Here is a 22,040-nt window from a genome sequence, read left to right on the forward strand (position 1 = left end):
TTTTCCCGCCTAAGAAGTGTGATATTCTTGGTCCCTTGATCGGTTGCATTAAGATACATGTATATTTATCCCGCTTAAAGTGTTCTGTTGTAAATATATTTCCTGGTTAAACAGTTCAAATTTTAGAGCCCCTTGAGATAGAAAACATCCGCTCAAAGCAGCTCATGGTTAGAACCCTGCAGTCCCCGTGCAAGTTGAACCCTGTGTTAGACCGTTTGCGCCTGTCATGGAGCCTCACCGGGCTTGCCAAGGCCATATGATATCACGCTATGACAACACCAGCACCAGATGCTCACTCTCACCTTGTGGAATCAAATCGAACCCATCAGTCGTAATTTCCACTCCACCGTTTACATCAAGCAGAATAGAATCGAATCTACGTGGGAAACACAAAGCACGCAATGGATGGTTTGATAAAACATTAATGCAGCAAGTTGCGTGCCGTGACAGGGTGAAGTCATTAATCGAGGTGGCATCAACATTAATTAAAAACCAAAAAACCAGTCAAAAGATACCGATCGTCTACGAAGTTGAACGAATGTTGATAACCAGCTGGGTGTTGGTGAGAGGGGGCCTGACACATGCACTCAGAGGCATCGCGATACCACGTGTTGGCATAAAATTGAAAGTTATTTTTATTTTTACCTTCATACGAACTAAACATTGTATTATCGTGTCACTCGTAATTATTACATCACATTATTAGAATGTAGCACAAGGCTGAGGAGACGTGAAATAAAATTATCACGGGGAAAGAAACTGTTTAAGTTTAGGTGTGCTAGTGTTGCTACTGCGCCTTTATCACTCGCATGTAATACCCCAATACTTTCCCATGCACTCATTTCTGCAACTTCGAACCTGCTTTTCTTTTCTTCATTACCTTTAGCATGAAGAAGATTAAAGCAGGAAAATAAACTCAATATCGGCTTGTCCGTGCGGTACTTGCGAACCAGCAAGAAACTACGCCTGTGGCCGTGACAACTAGTAAGAATGCAGGGGCGATATAGGCCTATGAATAGGTTCTGAGAATCTCTAAGAATAAGTTGCCGATGTTCCGTCTGCTGCTGTTAACTTGTTGGGGGGTGTGAAAAACTGAGGCGGTTTATGGAATGTTCAGTCAGTGTGCCCCAGAACACATGGAAGGGAATGTGGGAGGTTTATAGTTTTATTTTTTTTGCAAGTTGCTTTACGTCACACCGACACAGATAGGTCTTACAGCGACGATGAAAGGGCAAGGAAGCAGCCGTGGCCTTAATTAAGGTACAGCCCCAGCATTTGCCTTGTGTGAAAATAGGAAACCATGGAAAACCATCTTCAGGGCTGCCGACAGTGGGTTTCGAACCCACTATCTCCCGAATACTGAATACTGGCCGCACTTAAGTGACTGCAGCTATCCAGCTCGGTGGTTTATAGTTCAAGAAAGCAGTAAACACCTAAAAACAGTCAACCCTGGACAATTTCTTTTCCAAGTAGGAGCCTAGACTTTTGTGTTTGGAAATGTATATATCTAATGCAGTATGGAATTTACATAATGTACGGTCACCATCTACCATTCTAATGTTCTTAGTATTTCTTTTATCTCTTGTGCAAGGTTTTATATAATATAATATATAATATTTTTATAATACAGTATGTTCAATTACAGTATTTTACTTTATCTCTGAAAATACATGTCATGATAATCTAATGCTGTATTTATATTGTGGCTTTCTTTTAGCAGCTCTTATTTATTAGCCTATTTCGATATTGTTCACAAACAAGGAAATATGTTGGCTGTGTGTTTCACATGTATGTCAAAGTACAGAATAATTTTTCGGGCATTACCCCTTTTAAGAAGTTTCCTGCTTAAGAAGGTTTTTTTTTTTGTGGTCCCTTGAAAAACTTCTTAACAGAGTTTCACTGCCCAGTGTAACATGGCAATTGTTGGTGCATTGATTGTCACTTGGCCAGCTTACCTTTATGCTTCTGGATGTTTGCAGGCTGCATGTCACAAAGAGAGGAGCATTTCCAAGAAAGCTGTGGCCTGTATTCATGATACAGTGAATGCTCTCCTCAATGAACAGAGTGAACTTCCACATTTCCACTTTAATGAAGCTCTTTTCAAGCCTTTTGAGAACCTACTATGTTTAGAGCTGTGTGATGTTGATGTTCAGGATCAGGTAAGTGTTCTTACAATCATTCTTTTTATATTCTAACCTTGCTGCATTGCTTCTGTTCAGGTTATTACAGTATATTACTGTACCTTTAAAATTTAAAAAGAGAACCAGAACAAATTTGTATCCTTCATGCTTTGATTGCATTTATTAATCATCCAAAGCAAACCATGGGTAATAATTTCTAATGTATCATCCCAATTAGTATTGATTGGAAATGTACATCATAATATTGATCAGTTGAGGATGACTAATAAAGATGACAGAGCATTATTTCTGTGACCCCAGTCATCATTCAGTGTTAAAATTTTCATGCATGTTTTTTTCTTGAATGTGTGACTGATTTGGAACATGCTAAGTTATTTGTACTGTGTATGAGGCTGTTTTCTGAATTTTATACTGTTGCTATAAAATTAATTCATTCGCATCTAAAATAGTGTTCTGTGTAAGGTACATAATTGCACCAAATGAGTAGTGTAGCTATGAAGAGAGTATAGGATGACTGATTAATCAACACATCATTTAAAATCATTGCCTCTTTAAATTTTAATCTTGTTGGTTGTGTTATCATCATCATCATCATCATCATCATCATCATCTTCATCATCATCAGTCATCTTGTTACTGTAGTGATGGAGTGAAAGTACCTCATTGGGATTACTGTAAGTATCTAGTTCTTAATACAAAGAAAGAAATCCAGTGGGGTAGTCACATTACAAAAAAAAGTTACAGATCTCTTCATATAGTTATGAGGGTATTTCAGGATTGTTGTAAGGATGTAAAAGAGATGGCTTACACTGGTAAGATCCCAGTTGGAGTATTGTACCAGTGTATGGGGCCCTTACCATGATTACTTGATTCAAGAACTGGAAAAGATTCAAACTAAAGCAGCACGATTTATTCTGGGTGATATCTAACACAAGAGTAGTGTTACGTAAATACTGCAAATTTTTTGGCTGAGAAGCCTTGCATAGATTAAGTACAGAAGGTCGTTCGGGATCTCTGGAGGCATTTGAAGGGTAATTAGGTTACGAAAAACCATGTCTCCACCAATGAACATGCTTAATTGGAAAGCTAGCATTCCTAGCTATAGCCCAACAATGTAATTTCCATTGCTGCAGACTTTTTTGCAGAGCTAGCATGTCTGTATTATCCCAGTCTCCCTAACAGGCTTTACAGAGGCCATTGGTAGTGCATGGACATCTATTTCCCAAGGCCCTTTTTAGGAGTCCAAATGCACAGACGTCGGTGGGTGACCTATTGGGTGCCTTCACCGGAATGTCAGTGTAGTGATTAGATGTTGGTTCCCTATGGGAATCAACATCTAATCATTTGATGGCCAGGCAGGCATCAATTTTTGAAAATGAGACAAAGTCTCTCATAGTGCATTGGTACTGCCAGTGGCTCCAAGTAGCCTATGCAGTGGTCTCCACAGTATGCACTAGCCATGCATCTTGGTAGATGTGCTATTTACCAACAGATGAGCCCAGCTTAGCACACTGGGGCAAAACGCTGGCAACAGGAATGAGTTAGCTGGAAAAGATATGTCAGCGTAAGGAATTGCACGGATTCTCTCTAAGAAGAGTTGAATGAGAGTTGTGGCTGTATGCTTTATCTTGATGTACCCATACCTGGTTTTTCATCCTCCCGTACAGTACTGGGATATTGTTGTTGTAAATGGGTGTTAAAAGCTCTTGCTAATAGTCTGTAGAGTTCACCTTCATATTATTAGCAACAAGGCAAATGGTTAACTTGACATTGCAGCAGTATCCCCATGGGAAACTTTCCTGGCAATCTTTATACAATGTTTGATAAATTTTTGTATGTCTAGGGCGGTAGTAAATCAAGCGGGGTTTGTTACAGTCGCTAAGGTACACATATACTTTATCTAATGTCACCACATTTTTCCATCTGTCCCCCACCAGATAGCCCTCATACAGCTTTCTTGCATTAGTGCGACGTTCGAAATGTGACGAGGCAACAGCTTGTGAACTCAGCGCTTATGCCGCTTTTCTAATTGCAGGTCCTTGTTGATTATGGTGTTAACTGTTGAAACAGACATTCCCAACTTTCCTCGGGGGTAGGGTTACCAAATGAGACAAGGGCCTTCATTTTCCTCACCACTTTGGTGTATAGCTGGTGGTTGGTCATAGATTTTCCCTCTCTGGAAGTAACTCCAGTCGGTCTTTGCCTTTGTTATTCAATACAGCACTGATCCCATTCTTTGATATCAAGAAATCATGTTTCTTGCACATTCCTTGCAAAATAGCTATGTTTAGCATCGGAAAGGGCTGTTAATGTAGCCCTCCCAGTAAGGGTCAATCCGCTTCGGCATCGTTGCAGCTAATGTCACGAAACTACACGCACGTTCTCAGTACTGACTTGAATCATCACTTCCCATTTTGACATGCTCAAGTTGATAACAGCACCGCTAGCAGTCTTCAAACTTGTCACCAGAGATCCTGAATGACCTTCTGTAGTATGTTCAGAGCTGTCCGTGGAGAGATGACATGGAATTTATTTTTATTTATTTATTGTATGGCTTTTAATGCCGGAAGTGTCCAAGGACATGTTCGGCTTGCCTGGTGCAGGTCTTTCTACTTGATGCCCTTAGGCGACCTGTGCGATTGGATGTGGGATGATGATGATATGAGGTAGGGTGAATGTGAAACGCAGTGTCGGCACGAAGCCTGTTCCTGTCGAATAACACCAAGGGTTCTGCTCAAAGCTTTAAGTCTCCATCCGATAGACAAATCACCATCAACAGCATCATATGCCCTCACTCCATGTGAACATTGCGGAGAAGTTTAGAATTTAATCCAGACTTTTGGCACATCGTGTAGTGATTAGACATTGTATACCACCACCTCCTCTACCCTACCGGCCAACATTCTGATGGTGAAATTTCTTTTGACCTGCGGGACTCAAACTGGCTAACCATAGTGTCAGACCATAGACTTAAACGCTTTAACGATCATGGCCACCAGGCGGGCTATGGCATGGAATGACATTAATAGATGAATCAGCTTCAATGGAGTTTTTAAAATTAGGGAAGATCACAGTATGAAGGTAAAGGAATTCAAGAGGACAAATTGGGGCAAATATTTATTTATAGGAAGAAGAATTAGGGATTGAAATAATTTACCAAGGCAGGTATTCAATAAATTTCCAGCTTCTTTGAAATCATTTAAGAAATGACCAGGCAAACAATTGACAGGTAATCTGCCACATGGGCGACAGCCCTAAATGTAGATCAGTGGTGATTGAATCTATTGGATTTCTTTCTTCACTTTGGATTTTCCTTGTTTTCAATGTGTGTTCTGCCACCTGTATATGTTTTCTGTTTTCCTCTGTCTTTTCTTATATCACTCCAGTTTTCTCTATATACTCTACCTCCCACATCAATAATGGAAAAATCTCAAAAATTACCCCCTAAAAATATGTGGTCATCTACATCCCTCACAACACTCAAAGCAGAAATCAGTTTGTCAGAGACTGAGGAGGATTGATATAGAAGTATTAAAGTGTCTTGGTAAGAAAATGCCTCTGAAACCAAAAGTATGTACAACAGTGATAAGATTTGTATTGGTATATAGAGCAGAAATGTGGGCAGTAAGGAAAAAAGAATGGGATATGTTAGAAAAATCAGAAGTGAGAAGGTTGAGATGAATGATGGGAGAATTAGTGAGAGAAAGGCAAAGAAATGAAAATGTTCATCCTGCATATTAGCCACTGTCGTCACAAAAAAGATAAAGGAAAGTCGATTGAGGTGGTATGGGCATGTTGTAAAGAGGGAAGAAACCGAGGTTGTGAAGTGAGTATGAGATAAATGGTTGACAGGAAAGAGATCCACTGAAGACAGAAGATGAAGTGGAGGGACCAGCTTGTGGATCACAAGGAGAAAGGACTTCTGGAAGAGGATGTGAGAGACAGACAAAAATGGAGGAAACTTTTTGTAGCAACTGATCTCTGAACTAGGAGGAGGAGGAGGAAGAGACATCTGTAAATATGTCTTTAGTGTGTATTCCTTTCCTGCTATCTATCATGTGTAATCTTCCACATATTTGTTCTCTCTCTGTTACATTTTTTTTAAATGTAAGAATTAATCTTAATAGTGAACTTTCCATTTTAGATTGTGAGTTGCATCTGTGAATTTGTAGAAGCCAACCGCATTGAGATCAGATCTGGGTGGCGTCCGTTGTTTGGTGCCCTACGAGTAGTAAAGCTGTCTTCCAACAATCAGTCTCCGAATGACAATAGCCACAGTCATTTACGAGCTCTTCTTGATGTTTTTGAGGTCTTCCTGGATACCGACAACCCCTTGGTATTTTCAAATGCAGCTATTGATTGCATCTTATGTTTGTTGAAACATGTTCGTGGCCCCAGTGAGTATCATTTTACATGCAAATAAAATTCTGGAAGTATGATATGAAAATATGCCTTAAGTTTAACTTCTAAACCTGTTACATAGTTGTTTGAGCCGTATTTATGGGAAACAGTCATAGTGAATTTCTGCATTGGCCTGAATATAAGGCGATGGTCACATAGAAGAAAACTCTGAAATTTGAAATTTAAATTAAATTAATGAAATTACAGTAAACCCTGTTAGTGCGTTCCTCATCAACACGTTTCCCCGCTTAGCACATTGTAAATTCAAAGTCCCAATTCTCATCGTATAAAATCTATATAAAAATACCTTGCTTATCGCGTCCCGAATTTTTGCTATTACCGCTTGGTACAATCACATTTTCCTAGCTCTGAAAATGCTGTTATCCCTTGTGAAACAAACATGATTTCCAACTCGGGTAAGATCCATCGCCACAGTTACGTGATAATGGAAAAACGCCTTAAATTCTTGAACTTCATAGGATAGGTTGGACGTTCATGGAGCAAGCTGTTAGCCTCAGGAATGTTCAATTTTGCTTGCCGGTTAGCAGCAAGATTGCTGAATAACACAGTGAGTCTATTTGTGCTTGTATTTCACATTCTATTCAGTAGGTATAATAATAATAATTTCGTGTGGCTATTTCTAGCTGGGTGCAGCCCTTGTAAGGCAGACCCTCCGATGAGGGTGGGTGGCATCTGCCCTGTGTAGGTAACTGCATGTTATTGTGGTGGAGGTTAGTGTTATGTGTGGTGTGTGAGTTGCAGGAATGTTGGGGACAGCACAAACACCCAGCCCCCGAGCCACTGGAATTAACCAATGAAGGTTAAAATCCCCGACCCGGCCGGGAATCGAACCCGGGACCCTCTGAACCGAAGGCCAGTACGCTGACCGGTCAGCCAACGAGTCGGACTTCAGTACGTAAAATGTATTTTGTGTTGAATGGTACAGTGAAGTGTAGTGAATATTTGTCTTGTGATAGCATAGGTATGGATAAGGAAAAAGTGAAATTTCTTTCTAATGAAGACAACATTAAAATCTTTCAGAAAGTGGACTGGCATCTGCATCTTCAAGCGCTCAGAGGTTGCGAATGTTGAACTCGCACTTTTGAGTTTCGACTCGGTTGATTCGATTTGGCCATGAACCTACTACACTGGCATAGCAGGGTGAGATGTGATGCTCCCACATGGCAGATCCCAGGTGGCGGATAGGGGGGTCCTAACCGGCTTGCCGGCAGACTTGAGCACAATAAAATAGCTTTTGCAGACCAAACACATATCCCCCCTGTGGATGGGTGATGCAGGCAAAGAATACACCCACGGTATTCTCTGCCTGTTGTAAGAGGCGACTAAAAGGGGTGACCAAGGGATGATCGAATTAGAGCCATGAGACTGCTTGTAATTAGTACCACCATGCGGGAAACACCATGGGTCGCTGTTGCTTGCGCGTAGTACCACTGTGTTAGGTGCACAAGAGGTTTGTGATTAATAGCAACAGTGTGTGAATCAGGGTGAGTTTTACAGTAGCTGTGATTAGTACCACTCTGTGAGCAACACCATTGGTCTGCCTTGCCTATGATTAATATTCACTATGTGAGGAACACCATGGGATAGTAAAAGATCCTGTGATCAGTACACCTATGAGAGGAACACCATAGGTTTGCGTTGCCTATAAATGGCGCCGCAATGTGAGAAACACCATAGGTCTGTGTTACAAATGCGCATTACATTGCCTGTGATTAGTACCATAATGTGTGGAATACTGTGAGTCTACGCTACTTTGACTAGTACTGCAACATGACAAATACAATGGTTCTACTTTCCTAGCAGTAAGTACCATTATGAGGGGCTGGACCTGGATTTTGGAAAATTTACTATGGTAATGGAGTAAACCATACAGCCAGTGTCTCCACACAGTGTTGGGTGGCGGTAAATATCCTGACCCACTATAACGACCAACGGTTTTGGGCGGAGGCGTCCTTACAGAAGGGAAATGGGCCCTCAGTGGACGAAATGCCTCTGAAACCCCATATCAACTGTAGCATCTGTACTCCAGATGAGTGGCTACAAAAGTATCTGTTCTCCAGGTTAGGAGCGACCTACAAATTTCGGCTGGCAGTGCTCTAAAATGCCTTTGGTAGTCTATAATCTATCAGCTTCATTGTCCGTATTGATGAATTAAGAATGCAAGTATGAAGAATGAGATTTCCACCTAATCAATACTTTATTACAAAATGTTTAAAGTTATCTACATTGAAACAGTACTGGTTTCGACCTGTAAAAAGGTCATCATCAGCTGTTGGTGAACCTGCTTAATAGCGATTGTACGTAAAACATTACTAAAACTAATTTAACAAGAATGCCTTATTCTAATATATTACTATTAAGATATATACATATGGTACAATATGGGGCTTAGACTCGTTGGAGTTCCATTCAAAAATCTGTGCTGTTGCCAACATTATGTCAAACAATATACATATATACATATGGTGCAATAAAGGGCTTTGGCTTGCTGGAGTCCCTTGAATGCCACACACTCCAAAAATTGTATAATAGAGGTTGAAAATACAGTTCCTATAGAATAGAGGATCACTGAGGTTTCGGTGTCAAGTTGAAACGTCTATGCAGCATGTCGGCACTGAGACCAACTGTTGTGAATACACAATCAAGGTGCTTTGTTGGGCCGCAATTTTGCGGGGAGCGTAATCGACTGAGGTTCTGTAGCTTGTTCATTCTTAGTGTATGATGTTGCTGATAAATACTAGTTTCCAGGTTCCTTGTTGAGGCATGTCATGCTATGGATGAAGTTTTGAAATTAAAGAAAGGTTGATAGAGTTCCCCTCTTCACACTTGCATTTGTGCTCAGGTAAATTCAAAAATCTGAGAAAGAAAAAGGAAGTGGAATTGGAATAACTGATAGAGAGTGCCTGCTAAATAGTTTGTGTGCTATAGAGTGTGTGTTACTTACGTGTGGGCTGGATATGTCTTCAAGTGTAGTCGGGAGTGTGCTGCACCTTGTTGCGTGTGCGTCGTGTTGCTGTCGTAGTATTCAGATTGAGAGGTGGTGGGGAGGGGGAAGCAGCTTCTGGAGGGGCTAGGGTGGAGTGGGTTGTGTCTTTTGGGTTTTGTGTGGGTTTGTGTCTGCTGATTCTTTTTAAATATGTCTTTTTTTAGAATGGGAATGGCTGTGTTGAAGTGGATGTTAGTTTTATCTGTGATTTCATGTACGTTGAGGTTGGGGTTAGCGTATTGGTCCATATTGATATAAAAATCTTCCATTATGTTGAGCAATAGGCCTGTGGGGGTCATATTTAGAATTTCTCTATCGTTCTCGATATTAGTGAACTTATGCTTGTGTTCTTCGACATGTTGCCCTATGGATGAAAAGCGGTTATATTGAGTGGCATTGACATGTTCGCTGTAGCGAATGGAAAAGCATCTGCCGGTACGTCCGATGTAGCTGGCTTCACAATCGTTGCATTTCATGCGGTACACTCCTGAGTGGCTGTATTTGTTATTTTCATTGACAGATTTAGTGTTATGTAAAATGGAAGCATTATTACGTGTGGTTCTGTAAGCTATTCTTAGATTGTGTCTTTTAAAAATATTAGTTATGGGGTGGATGTGGGTGTTGTTAAAGGTAAAAAGTGCGTGGTCTTTCTTACGTTTGTTGTTTCTACTTAATTTGGATTTCGGTTGGTGTTTTATGTTGTGAATGATATTGTTTATCATGTTTCTGCTGTATCCGTTATGCTCCGCTATTTTGTGAATTAGGTTTAGTTCCTTGTTTAATTCTTCTTGGGACAGGGGAATGTTGAAAGCTCTGTATATCATACTGTAGTATGCTGCCTTCTTGTGTGCATTGGGGTGAGTGGAATCTATTTTTATGGTATTGGAGGTTTGTGTAGGTTTTCTATAGATTTTGTATGTCAAGTGGTCTTCTGTTTTGGTGATGGGTAAATCAAGATAATTCAGAGTGTGATTTTTCTCGGTTTCCATCGTAAATTTTGCGTGTGGATCTATTTTGTTTAGCTGTTCGAGTGTGTTGTTTTCGTTTGTAGACCTGCAGTCTATAACAACGAAGATATCATCTACAAACCTGCACCAGAATGATATATTGTCAATTTTGCTAATTTCTGAGTGTTCTAAGTGGTCTATGTAGATCTCGGCTATTATTCCTGAAGCTGGTGAACCTATGGGAAGGCCTTGTTGTTTGTAGATAGTGTCGTGGAATCTAAAGTAATTATTGATGAGGGCAAATTCAAGTAAATTAATGAATTCGTCTATTTCAAGGACACTCAGATTACTGTGATTTCTTAAATTTGATTCTATTAGTCTTATCGTTTTCTGTATGGGTATGTTGGGGTACATGTTAGTGATATCATATGATGCTAGAGCGTGGTGTTGTTCGATTTTCAGTTCTTTAGTGATGTTGCAGAATTCTATTGAGTTTCGTACTGATTTCTCGGCTAAGAATTTGTAGTGTTTCTTGAGAAATGTTTGTATTAAGCATGATAATTTGTACGTCGGGCTTGATCTGTAATTTATGAACGGTCTCATGGGTACTTCGTCTTTGTGGATTTTAGGGTAGGCTTTCGCTGACGGCAGTTTGGGGTTCATTATAGTCAGCTTCGTGGTTTCTTGTTCGTTAAGGAGAAAATGGGTGTTTTTCAGTAATATTTTGAGATTTTTTTGGATACTGGTAGTTGGATCTTTTCGTTTAATTTGAAAGGTGTCATCTGAGAAACACTGTTCAGTTTTATTGATGTATTTGTTTCTGTCGATGATGACTGTGGCATTACCTTTGTCTGCCTTTGTTATTAATAGATTGTTATGCTTGATTTTGTCTTTGAGTTTCCTGAGTTGGATATTATCAGTTTTGCTTTTACAGTTGATGTTGTTGTTAATCTTGTTAATGTATAGCGGCAATTTCTTCTTAACCTCAATTGTGATCTCGTCGCGTGAGTCGTGAGGAACTTTATTTAGAGCATTTTCGGTTTCAGCAATGATGGTTGTGAGGTTATGGAAGGTTGATGTGTTCTCCCAATTGTGTTTAGGTCCTTTGCTCAAGATATTGGTCTCTGTTTCTTCAAAGTTTGTGTCTGTTAAATTCATTATGGATGGATGGATGGAAGGTGTGTTCGTTTGAAGGGGGTGATACTCTGTTTGTTTTGGATTTGTGACTGTTTGAGTGCATTTAGCTTTTTATCTAATGTGTGCTGTTTTCGGATTGCTAGGTTAGTTACTTTGTCTTGGGTTATTTGTTGGAAGTTGTCCCAAAAACTTCGCGGTAAAACATGGGATGCTTCTAGGTGTGTTTCATAGAGTTTGGTGTTAAGGAATTGTTTTTTCCTATAGAGGAATTTTATTTCTTCTGTTAACCATATTTTGTTAGTTTTTCTCTGTGTGTTCCGTGTCTGGATGGTGTTTCTGTGTTTATTGTTGTATCTCTTGAGGAAGTTCGGTACTAAGTTACTAGATAGGCATTCTCTTAGAAAGGCAATGTTCTTAATCACGTTCGCTATTTTAATCTTCAGGTTCTGATATCTGAAAGCAATGTTCTTTGCCTGGTTGGCTGAGATACTATAATCTATCAGCTTCATTGTCCGTATTGATGAATTAAGAATGCAAGTATGAAGAATGAGATTTCCACCTAATCAGTACTTTATTACAAAATGTTTAAAATTATCTACATTTGGGAGTGGCGAACTCATTGTAATTAAAGCCTATATGATAAGTGTACTGAAGCCTCGGAAAATGCTAGGGTGTTCCCCCACAAGCGACGTACAGAATGCTAGGGAATTCCCCACAAGCGACGTTCCGTTCTTGTGATGCTGGAAGAAATGTGAGAAATGGGCGACCAGCAACCAAATACATGAAGATAGTGACCATCAATGTAGGGACATTAACAGGGAAAGTGGAAGAAGTTGTAGATTTTATAGTTGACAAAGATATAGCATTGCCAAGTTTGGTCTGTTTAGTCATCACAAACACATCCATAAACTGAGTTGAACTGCTCAATGTATGCAGGAAGAAGTTATATACACTCGGATTGAGTTACAGCCGTTGAGCATTGCTGGGAATCACTGAATCAGTGAGACCAAAAGGAAAGGACAAAGCAAGAAGAAACTAAAGAAAAGATACACCTTATACTATAGTAAAGAGAAGCCAAAAATGGTGTAGGTCTCGTAATTAGAAAAGACCTAAAGGAATACCAAGTATTAGTGGAAAATATAAATGAGAGGTTGAGTAAGGTCAGATTGAGACTTGAAACTGGTGTTACAGATATAATTCCAGGGTATGCTCCACAAACAGGAAATACAGATACGGATCTAGAGGAATACTTTGAATATCTGGAAGGCCGTATACAGAACAAACAAGTTGTGATCATAGGAGACAGGAATGCCCAAGTAGGTCAGGAAAGAAAAGGAGATAAAGAGATTATAGGACCATTTGGATATGGGAAGAGAAACAAGGCTGGAGATATTTTGGTAGACTTTTGTAGAAGAAATGAGCTGATCATTGATAACACATGGTTTCGAAAGAAAAAGTCAGAAGATAACAAGATATAGCTGGGATAACAAAATCAAAACTCTGATCGATTACAGTTTGGTCGAGAAAGGTAACAGGAAAATGTTGATAGATGTAACAGCTCTCCCAAGTGAATCTTTTAAAGGAGATCACAGCGTTGTGATAGCTAAGTTAAAGATGGGAAAGATACAAAAGATGACTGAGATTAGGCAGAGAAAGCTAAGTGTGTGGAAATTGCTGGAGAAGGAAATAAATGAAGAGTTCCTGACACACATTAAAACAAGTATACCTAAGGAAGACACCGGAAGGGTTGAAGAAGAATGGGTGTACCTTAAAACAGTCATGGTGCAGTCTGCAGAAAAGACCTGTGGAAGAGTATCAGGAGGGAAGAAAGATCAAGAAACGCCCTGGTAGAATGACAGGGTAAAAGATATAGTTAAATGGAAGAAACAAGTTTGGAAAAAATGGCTGAGAAACAGAACAACACAATGCAAAACAGAATAATGGCACTACAAGGAGGAGTGCTCCAAGGTAGTTCAAACACAGATACAGAAATGCTGGCAAAAATTCACTGAATCTCTGCAAAAAGATACAACCGGAAACAAAAAGATCTTATTCCAGTAGGTAAAAAAGAAGAAAAACCCAGGTTAAGGTGCTAACTTCATTAAAAATGAACAGGAAGAAGTGATGTTACAGAAGCAGGATATATTGCAGAGGTGGGGAAAATACTTTGAACAGCTTTACGACATGCAAAATATCTCGGTACAAGGAGAAATCGAAGGACCAGATTTACTGCAGATGGAAGATAAGGAAAACAAAGTGTCCATGGCAGAGATTGAATGGGCCACTGAAGGGAGAAATGAGGCAAGGCAGCTGGAATTGACAAGGTCACCATAGAAATGATAACAGCAGGAGCAATAGGTCTACAGTGGTTATACAGACTCTTCAGAATGATATGGAGAGAAAAGACTTCCAAAAGAGTGGACGAAAGGGGTCATTATACCAATTTTCAAGAAAAGAGACTGGAAGCAATGTGTAAATTACAGAGGAGTGACACTGATATATCAAACAGCTTAGATCCTTGAAAGAATCTTGGATAAATGAATAAGAGACAGAGTAGAGGGAAAATTGGCAGAACACCAGTATGGATTCAGAAGAGGCAAGTCCACATTTGACCCAATATTTACATTGTGTCAAATGATGGAAAGGTGTTGGGAAAGGACATGCCAGTGATGTTTCTAGATATTGAAAAAGCATATGACTGTCCCAAGGAATTTGGTATGGAAAACATTGACAGAGGCGCAGATTGGGAATGAAACAATGCAGATGGTAATAGCATGTATCAAAATTGCAAAAGCTGTGTTAGAACCAAAGTGGGTCAAACTGAATGGTTCAGAGTTGAGATAGGCTTAAGACAGGGAAGGGCGAGCAAGTAAAGTCCGTGCTCTTTGCTGATGACTTAGTTTGGGGAAATAATGAAGAGGAAATACAGATTGATTTATGGAATGAGGAGATAAGAAATTTTGAAATGAAGATCAGTACTGCAAAAAGCAAGACTTTGATCATGATGAGAGATAACAGAAAATCCAGGGGAGTGATAAGAGTAGGAAATGAACCTCTTGAAGTAATAAAAAGTTGTAAATATTTGGCAGCTTGATGTCACAAGATGGAAATTTGGATGGAGAAATTGATTTAAGAATACAGCAGTCTGCAAGTTTCTACCAGTGTGTGAGAGACATTGTAAAAGAACAAAACAAAGATGTGCCAATGAAGTGCAAGAAGGTTTTATACTCGTCCTGTTATAAACCCATACTTACCTATGCTTCAGCAGCCTGGACGTTGACTAAGCTGAACCAAAGTAAGATACAAGTGGCTGAAATGGGGTTCTTGAGGAGCGTACAGCGAAAGACAAGACAAAATATGAAATGAGAAAATAAGAAGTACAGTAAAACCTCGTTAATTCGAAGTCGTTGGGACTCAAAAATCGGACTTCGAATTACGTGATTTCGAATTAACCGCCAATTCGCAATTCACACGTACCAACCCTTGCCGCGTTACAAAATATTCTAAGGCCCGTTACTACATGCAGTTAACCATGATTCACAGTTTATACCCTTCAAATGCCATGAAAAAAGAACTATTTCCAAAATGTATCCAAGAAGGTGCATTTACAGTATTCAAATAATGCACTCGGATATCTCACTGGTAAACATAACCTCACACAACGAAAGAAAACAAAAACCACGATTCTAAGACGAGAAATCTATGCTTCCCATGTGCAAGTGCTTTATTAATTGGATTACTATACTATATGCAGTTTAGATGCCTTGTATTTACACAAAAAGTACCCGATGCCCTTAAAATAGAACTTTCCTATGACTATCCTTGTACGATTTCCCGCCATAGCACTTCTCTCGTACTTCAGAAATGTAAACACTTGCCGCGTCACAAAGTATTCTAAAACCCATTAATACATGCAATCACCTCGATTGACAGTTTAAACCTTTCAAATTCCATGGAAAAAGCTATTTCCGAAATGTATCCAACAAGGTGCATTTACAATGTTCAAATAATGCACTTGGATAAATCACTGACAAACATAACCTCATGCAACGAAAGAAAAAAAAAATCGCACAATTCAAAGACGAGGATAAATTATGCCGGTTCCCCTGTGCAAATCATTATTTTTTGGATTTCTGTACTGTTTGCATTTTTAGATGCTTTGTACTGGCATGGAAAGCGCCCGAAGCCCTTAAAACATTGTAGCTTATCGAACTTTCCTATGACGAGGGGATAAAGTACCTCGCGTCCATGTGCATTCACAGAACACCAATATGTTTCTGAAGACTTTCGTCTGGAGCATGGCATTGTATGGAAGTGAAAGATGGACGATAACTAGTGCAGAAAGAAAGAGAATAGAAGCTTTTGAAATGTGGTTTTACAGAAGAATGCTGAAGGTGAGATGGATAGATCGAATCACGAATGAAGAGATTCTGAATCGAATTGGTGAGAGGAGATCTATTTGGCTAAATTTGGTGAGAAGAAGAGATGGAATGATAGGACACATCCTAAGACATCCAGGACTTGTTCAGTTGATTTTTGAGGGAAGTGTAGGTGGTAAGAAAGGTGGACCAAGGTGTAAATATGACAAGCAGATGTAGGATGCAGTAGTTACATAGAAATGAAAACGTTAGCACAGAGTAGGGTGGTATGGAGGGCTGCATAAAACCAGTCTATGGACTGATGACAAACAACAACAACAACATGGATTTTATATGTACATTTTAACATGAAAAAGAACCATAGTCTTATATTCATCTCAAATGCAGTATTAAATGTTTGTATTTAGAAGGTGTTGGTTTAAGTGGGAAAAGCTTGTTCGAATTGGGCTCATGTGTAACCTTGTAGTAAAAGATTCAGCCTATTGAGAAGCCATAGTTATTCTGTATTACAACCCATTATCATGGCAGTTGGTCCAGAGGAAACAATGCAGCTGATATCAAATCATTCTAACTAGATGTTCAGCTATTAGATCACATTTTCTTCTGTTGATAATACTGGGCAATCAGTTATTCAATGTGCAAAATTGTGCTGGTTGACTTGTTTCAGGTGAGCTGGAGGAAGTGAAATCTTCTGAAGCTGTTCCTGATTGGACTGAACTGGACAATAACCCTTCTCTTGAACTGTGTATGGCTGCACTGGGCTATCTTCAGAAGTGTGCTGTCATCCTGGCCTCCATGTACAATATGCCAGCCTGTCCCATTTTCCATTCAGCTCATAGGTACACAAGATTAGATTTATTTTATCCGACAAGACTTATACCTTTAGGGCCTCTCTTCTATCTATGTGGATACCTAATTACTACTGCCCACTACTGGGCTACTGCCCAGCTAGTGGCCATGATCGTTATGGCGTCAAATGTATATGGTCCAACTCTGTGATTAGTTGGTTGAAGTCCTGTTAATGGACGAAATGTTCACCATCAAAATGTTGATTAGCAGGGTAAGAGAGGTGGTGTTATACAATTTTTAATCACTAGATTGTGTATCAAAAGCTTGAAATAAATTTCAAACCTGTCCACAGTGTTCATATGGAGTGAGGGCATAGACGCTGTTGGTAGTGATTCGTCTGTCGGGTGAGGACGTTATGCCTTGAGGAGACCCCTTGGTGTTATTTGACAGGAGTAGACTATGTGCCGACATCAGGTATCGCCCTCTCCCTATCTCATTATCATAATTACCCCACACCCCGCCACACAGGTCGCCCAAGGACGTCAAATAGAAGGATCTGCACCAGGTGAGCCAAACATGCCCTTTGATACTTCCAGCACTAAGTCATATGCTAAATAAATTTATAAATAAATAAATAAATAAATAAATAAATAAATAAATAAATAAATAAATAAATGAAATAAATAAAAATATTTAAAAATTGATATAGTAAACAGTTCAAGCAAGAAAACAAATTGGTAACATGAAATAGAGGAAGGCTTAAGGCAGGTAGGGATCGACAGGTAAATGATAGGAGACAGAATAGAATTCAGAAACAAAATTAGGAATACAAAATTTATAGTAAATGAGAAGAAGAAGACAGGAACATTGCGGACGGAACAAAGGAAACAGGAGCACAGCCAAAGGATGAAGAGATTTTGGGAAGAGAAGAGGAAGAAGGGAAAGAAGTGAAAATCGTCATAATGAGGTATTAGAGTTCAAACACTGTCCATAAGGGCAAAAATGATATGAATGAAACAAAAACTGCAACAATAAATTCTTCTTCTTCCTCAGTGTTTGTCCCACAGTGTGGTGGGGTCTATTTTCTTGGCTTTGTTTCTCCACTTGACATGATCATATGCTTGATTGGCGTGTAGACCTACAATCTTCAGGCCGTTATGGAAGGGTGTCAAGACTTTGCAGCTTTTGGTCTTCCTTTTGATCATCTTCCTGCAATTTCCATGGTCAAACTTCTTCCCGCTACAGATGTGCTGTGTGCTTGAAGCATGTGTTCGAACGATCGTAGCCGGCTGTCCATCATTTTTTTTGTGTGTGTGTGTGTGTGTGTGTGTGTGTGTGTGTGTGTGTGTGTGTGTGTGTGTGTGTGTGTGTGTGTGTGTGTGTGTGTGTGTGTGTGTGTGTGTGTGTGTGTGTGTGTGTGTGTGTGTGTGTGTGTGTGTGTGTGTGTGTGTGTGTGTGTGTGTGTGTGTGTGTGTGTGTGTGTGTGTGTGTGTGTGTGTGTGTGTGTGTGTGTGTGTGTGTGTGTGTGTGTGTGTGTGTGTGTGTGTGTGTGTGTGTGTGAGAGAGAGAGAGAGAGAGAGAGATCGGTGCAATTCCATATCTACTGTGAATGCATCATTGTTGACATGATTGTGGAGCGTCAGGCCTGTTGTTCAGCAAAACATTCTGGTTTCCATAACGGCAAGTTAGCGTACTGCTTTCTTTGTTGTAGACAAACACTTTCACCATACAGTGCAAATGGACGGATGGCAGCCTAATAATTTGACTTTGACCGCTCGGGAATTTTCTTGCCACATCAGCCATTCATTATTGATGGGCTTGGCTGTCTTGGTACTGAGGGTCCCATCGGCAGTGATGGTTGAGCCAAGATATTTGAAGGCCTTTATATTCTGCGGGTCAATGCCGCCGATTTGGATGGTATCCATAACGTTCGGATCTGTAATCGTGTACTCCGTCTTTTTAATATTAAGACGTATTCCGAACACCTGTAGGCAGGTTTTCCATGCTTGCATTTGTTCTTGGAGCTTAGTCTTGCTCACAGAGGCCAACAACACATCATTGGCCTACAGGAAGGTCCAAGGTGCTGGTTTTTGCAGGTCTTTTGTGGTGGTGTTCATGATTATGATAAAAAGCAGTGATGAAAGTGCTTATTGCTGATGGACACCCACTGAGATGGGAAAATAACTTGACAGGCCGGCTTTCAGGATCACGGTAGGGTTGTTTCACCAGTTCTGCTAGCTTCTCAGGAACTCCATGCTCGCGGAGGGCAAACCAGATCAGATCATGAGGTGCATGATTGTATGCTTTTCGTAGGTCAAGGAAATCTAGCTGTACGTGCTTAGACTTCTCATGGTGCTTCTTGATGAGTAAACGAGTAGAGTGATTTGCGTTGGTTGTCCCACAGCCTTTCTTATATCCCCACTGGTTGATGGTAATGGAAACAATATTCCTGTTTTTTAAATTGACAATACATTTGAAAACCATTGTGTGAGAAAGAAGACCTATCGGGCGGTAGCCAGAACAATCTGCAGGGTTACCATTCTGCTTCCAAATTGCAACTGTTGTATTATAGGTCCACTCATGTGGTATCTCTCTCTTCAGTGATCATGTTGAAGAAACACATCAGCCACTCTACTGGGTCTCAGAATCTTGATTTCCAAAGTTCTGAAAGTCCAGTTACTTTTCTGGATTTTATCTTTCATAGTGCTTCGACAGCTTCATCCTTATTGATCGGTATTATGGGTCCTTGAACAGGTGTTGGCTCTGGAATTGGAGGGTGTGGAAACTATTTGTTACAAACTCCCTAGGAAATAAATAATAAATACAATTGAATTACTGTATTATTTATTTAGTGTATGGCTTTTAGTGTCAGGAGTATCTGAGGACAAGTTTGGCTCACCTGATGCAGATCTTTCTCTTTAACCCCCATGGGTGACTAATATGTCTGGGTGAGAGATAGAGATGATGATATAGATGAGGTAGGGAGAGGTTGAAACACATTGTTGGCACATAGCCTACTGCTGTCAGATAAGACCAAGGGGTCTGCTAAAAGCTTAACATCCCCATCCAACACATTAACCACCGGGCGAGTTGGCCATGCTGTTAGGGGCACGCTGCTGTTAGCTTGGATCCAGGAGGTAGTGGGCTCAAACCCCACTATCGGCAGCCCTGAAGATGATTTTCTGTGGTTTTCCATTTTCACACCAGGCAAATGCCTGGGCTGTACTTTAATTAAGGCCATGGTTGCTTCCTTCCCACTCCTAGGTTTTTCCTATCCCGTCATCGCCGTAAGACCTATGCGTGTCGGTGCGACGTAAAACAGAATTGTGTACAGATGAACCACCATCAACAGCACCATGTGAGCTCTGCAGAGAGGTTTAATTTGAATCCAGGCTTTTAGCATGCAGTCGTATCGTGCAGGCCAAAATTCTGATTCTGAAACCATGCTGTAATGCTATAGAGACTTGATGCCTTAACAATCATGGCCACCAGGCAGGAGGATTGGGCAGACCAGAACAGTCAGTTGTTCCAGAACATTAGGAGCTTGAGGCGGAGTGTTTCGGTACAGTGTACCGGCACACGAGACTGTAATTGCGCGGGAGAGAGAACTTCGTGAGGCAACATGACATGCTCCGCGTCAGCGGGAAAGTGCTGCTGTACCGGACTTGCTGTGTGTAGTTACGGGCAGCGTAAAGCTGCACGGAATGTGAAGGAACAGTCGGAACACTGAAATTCGCGCCCAGTAATAACGTTTAAAGGCTGCTTTTAGGTGGAGATTTTTCGGTCAATATGAAATACACATATCACGGTTACAATGGCAGTACATGTGTCTAAAAGTAACTAATCCAAGGATATTTTCACCAGTTGAATGTATCAGCCTATATTGTGAGTAATTAGGGCCAGGATAAAACTTCATGGCACGTGAAAAAGCAGTAATAGTTATGTTTTATTGTGAATCAATCACATGTTATAAGGGTACTAGTTTCGGCACCTGTAATGTGCCATCATCAGCCCTAGATGCAAATTGAATAATTATATACACATATCTAAAACAACCTAAAACATATTTTAAAACGCATTACTAGCATCTATGATGGTACATGAAATGAGTTAAAATTATGGTACAATTTGAAATGATGCGTTATAAAATTCTTATAGCGACTCCGTCGTAAATTTTATATAATACTAGCATGTACCCGCTGCTTTGCCCGCATTTATTAATTCAACTATTTATTATTATTGTGCCTTTACGGACGCATTGGACCACTGTAGTCAATTCCTGTCCGGTCTTCTATGATGTTTTATGTTTTTTTTTCTTTTCTGTTCTTCCAGTAATTCTTCATTCTATCTGATCTTTGTTGTCGTTCTTCTTCTGAAAATACCCTTTTAGTTGTTTCTCTTTTATCACATTTTGGTAGGAATCTAACTTTACTATTCTTCAATTTATTTACTTTGATTTATTCTTTAAATCGTCCAGTGTTATGTCTAATTCTTTGATTTCTTCTTTAATTTCTTTTATCCAGACAGGTTGTTGCTTTTATTTCCAAAGCTTTTCCAAAATTCTGCATATTAACCTGTCTTGAGATGTTCTCAACAGATGACCAAATAATGATATTCTCTTCTTTCTCATGAAATTCGTTATAGGTTCTATTTCCTGATATACTGCTGCATTTGGGATGATACGCCATTCTCCTTTTTGGTGCTTCTTATTAATGCATGTTCTTACTATTCTTCTTTCTGTTTTTAAAGTTTTGTCTATGTTATTCTTTTGCTTTAGTTAATATAATGTTTCACTTCCATAAGTTATTTCAGGTTGGACTACAGTGTTATAATGTTTCAATTTTGTATTTATTGACAAACATTTCTTGTTGTGTGTATTTTTGGTTACTTTTTGGGCTCTGGATAATTTATTTGTTCTCTCTGTCCAAGAAATTTTTTCATTTAAATTGTATGTTATAGTTTCTCCAAGGTATTTAAATTGTTTTACAATTTCTATTTCCTTCCCACATATCAGAACACTGCTTATTAACGGATCTGTTGCCATTATTTTAGTTTTTTCAAATGAAATTGTTAATCCTATTTTTCCAGCAATAGTTTTGAGGCTTGTGGTTTGATTCCGAGCTTCATTTAAGGTTATTAGCTAGTAGTGCCAGATCATCTGCAAATCCTAAGCAATTTAGGTTAATTTCATCTTTAGTGTATCCAATTTTTATATTTTTTGTTATTGTCTTTATACCAT

The 22,040-nt window shown here is 39.6% G+C and overlaps 1 protein-coding gene across 1 annotated transcript in view; it reads left to right on the forward strand.

Moving 5' to 3' along the window:
* The window catches only part of LOC136874117 (brefeldin A-inhibited guanine nucleotide-exchange protein 3), a 428,916-nt gene that overhangs the window by 289,345 nt on the left and 117,531 nt on the right, over positions 1–22,040 (forward strand). Inside the window, exons 22-24 of the mRNA XM_067147676.2 lie at positions 1,980–2,159; positions 6,286–6,538; positions 16,680–16,851. Of these exons, the coding sequence (XP_067003777.2) occupies positions 1,980–2,159; positions 6,286–6,538; positions 16,680–16,851 (605 nt within the window). The remainder of the gene's footprint in view (positions 1–1,979; positions 2,160–6,285; positions 6,539–16,679; positions 16,852–22,040) is intronic.

Source organism: Anabrus simplex, chromosome 1 (assembly GCF_040414725.1).
Source record: "Anabrus simplex isolate iqAnaSimp1 chromosome 1, ASM4041472v1, whole genome shotgun sequence".
NCBI classification, from domain to species: Eukaryota; Metazoa; Arthropoda; class Insecta; order Orthoptera; family Tettigoniidae; genus Anabrus; species Anabrus simplex.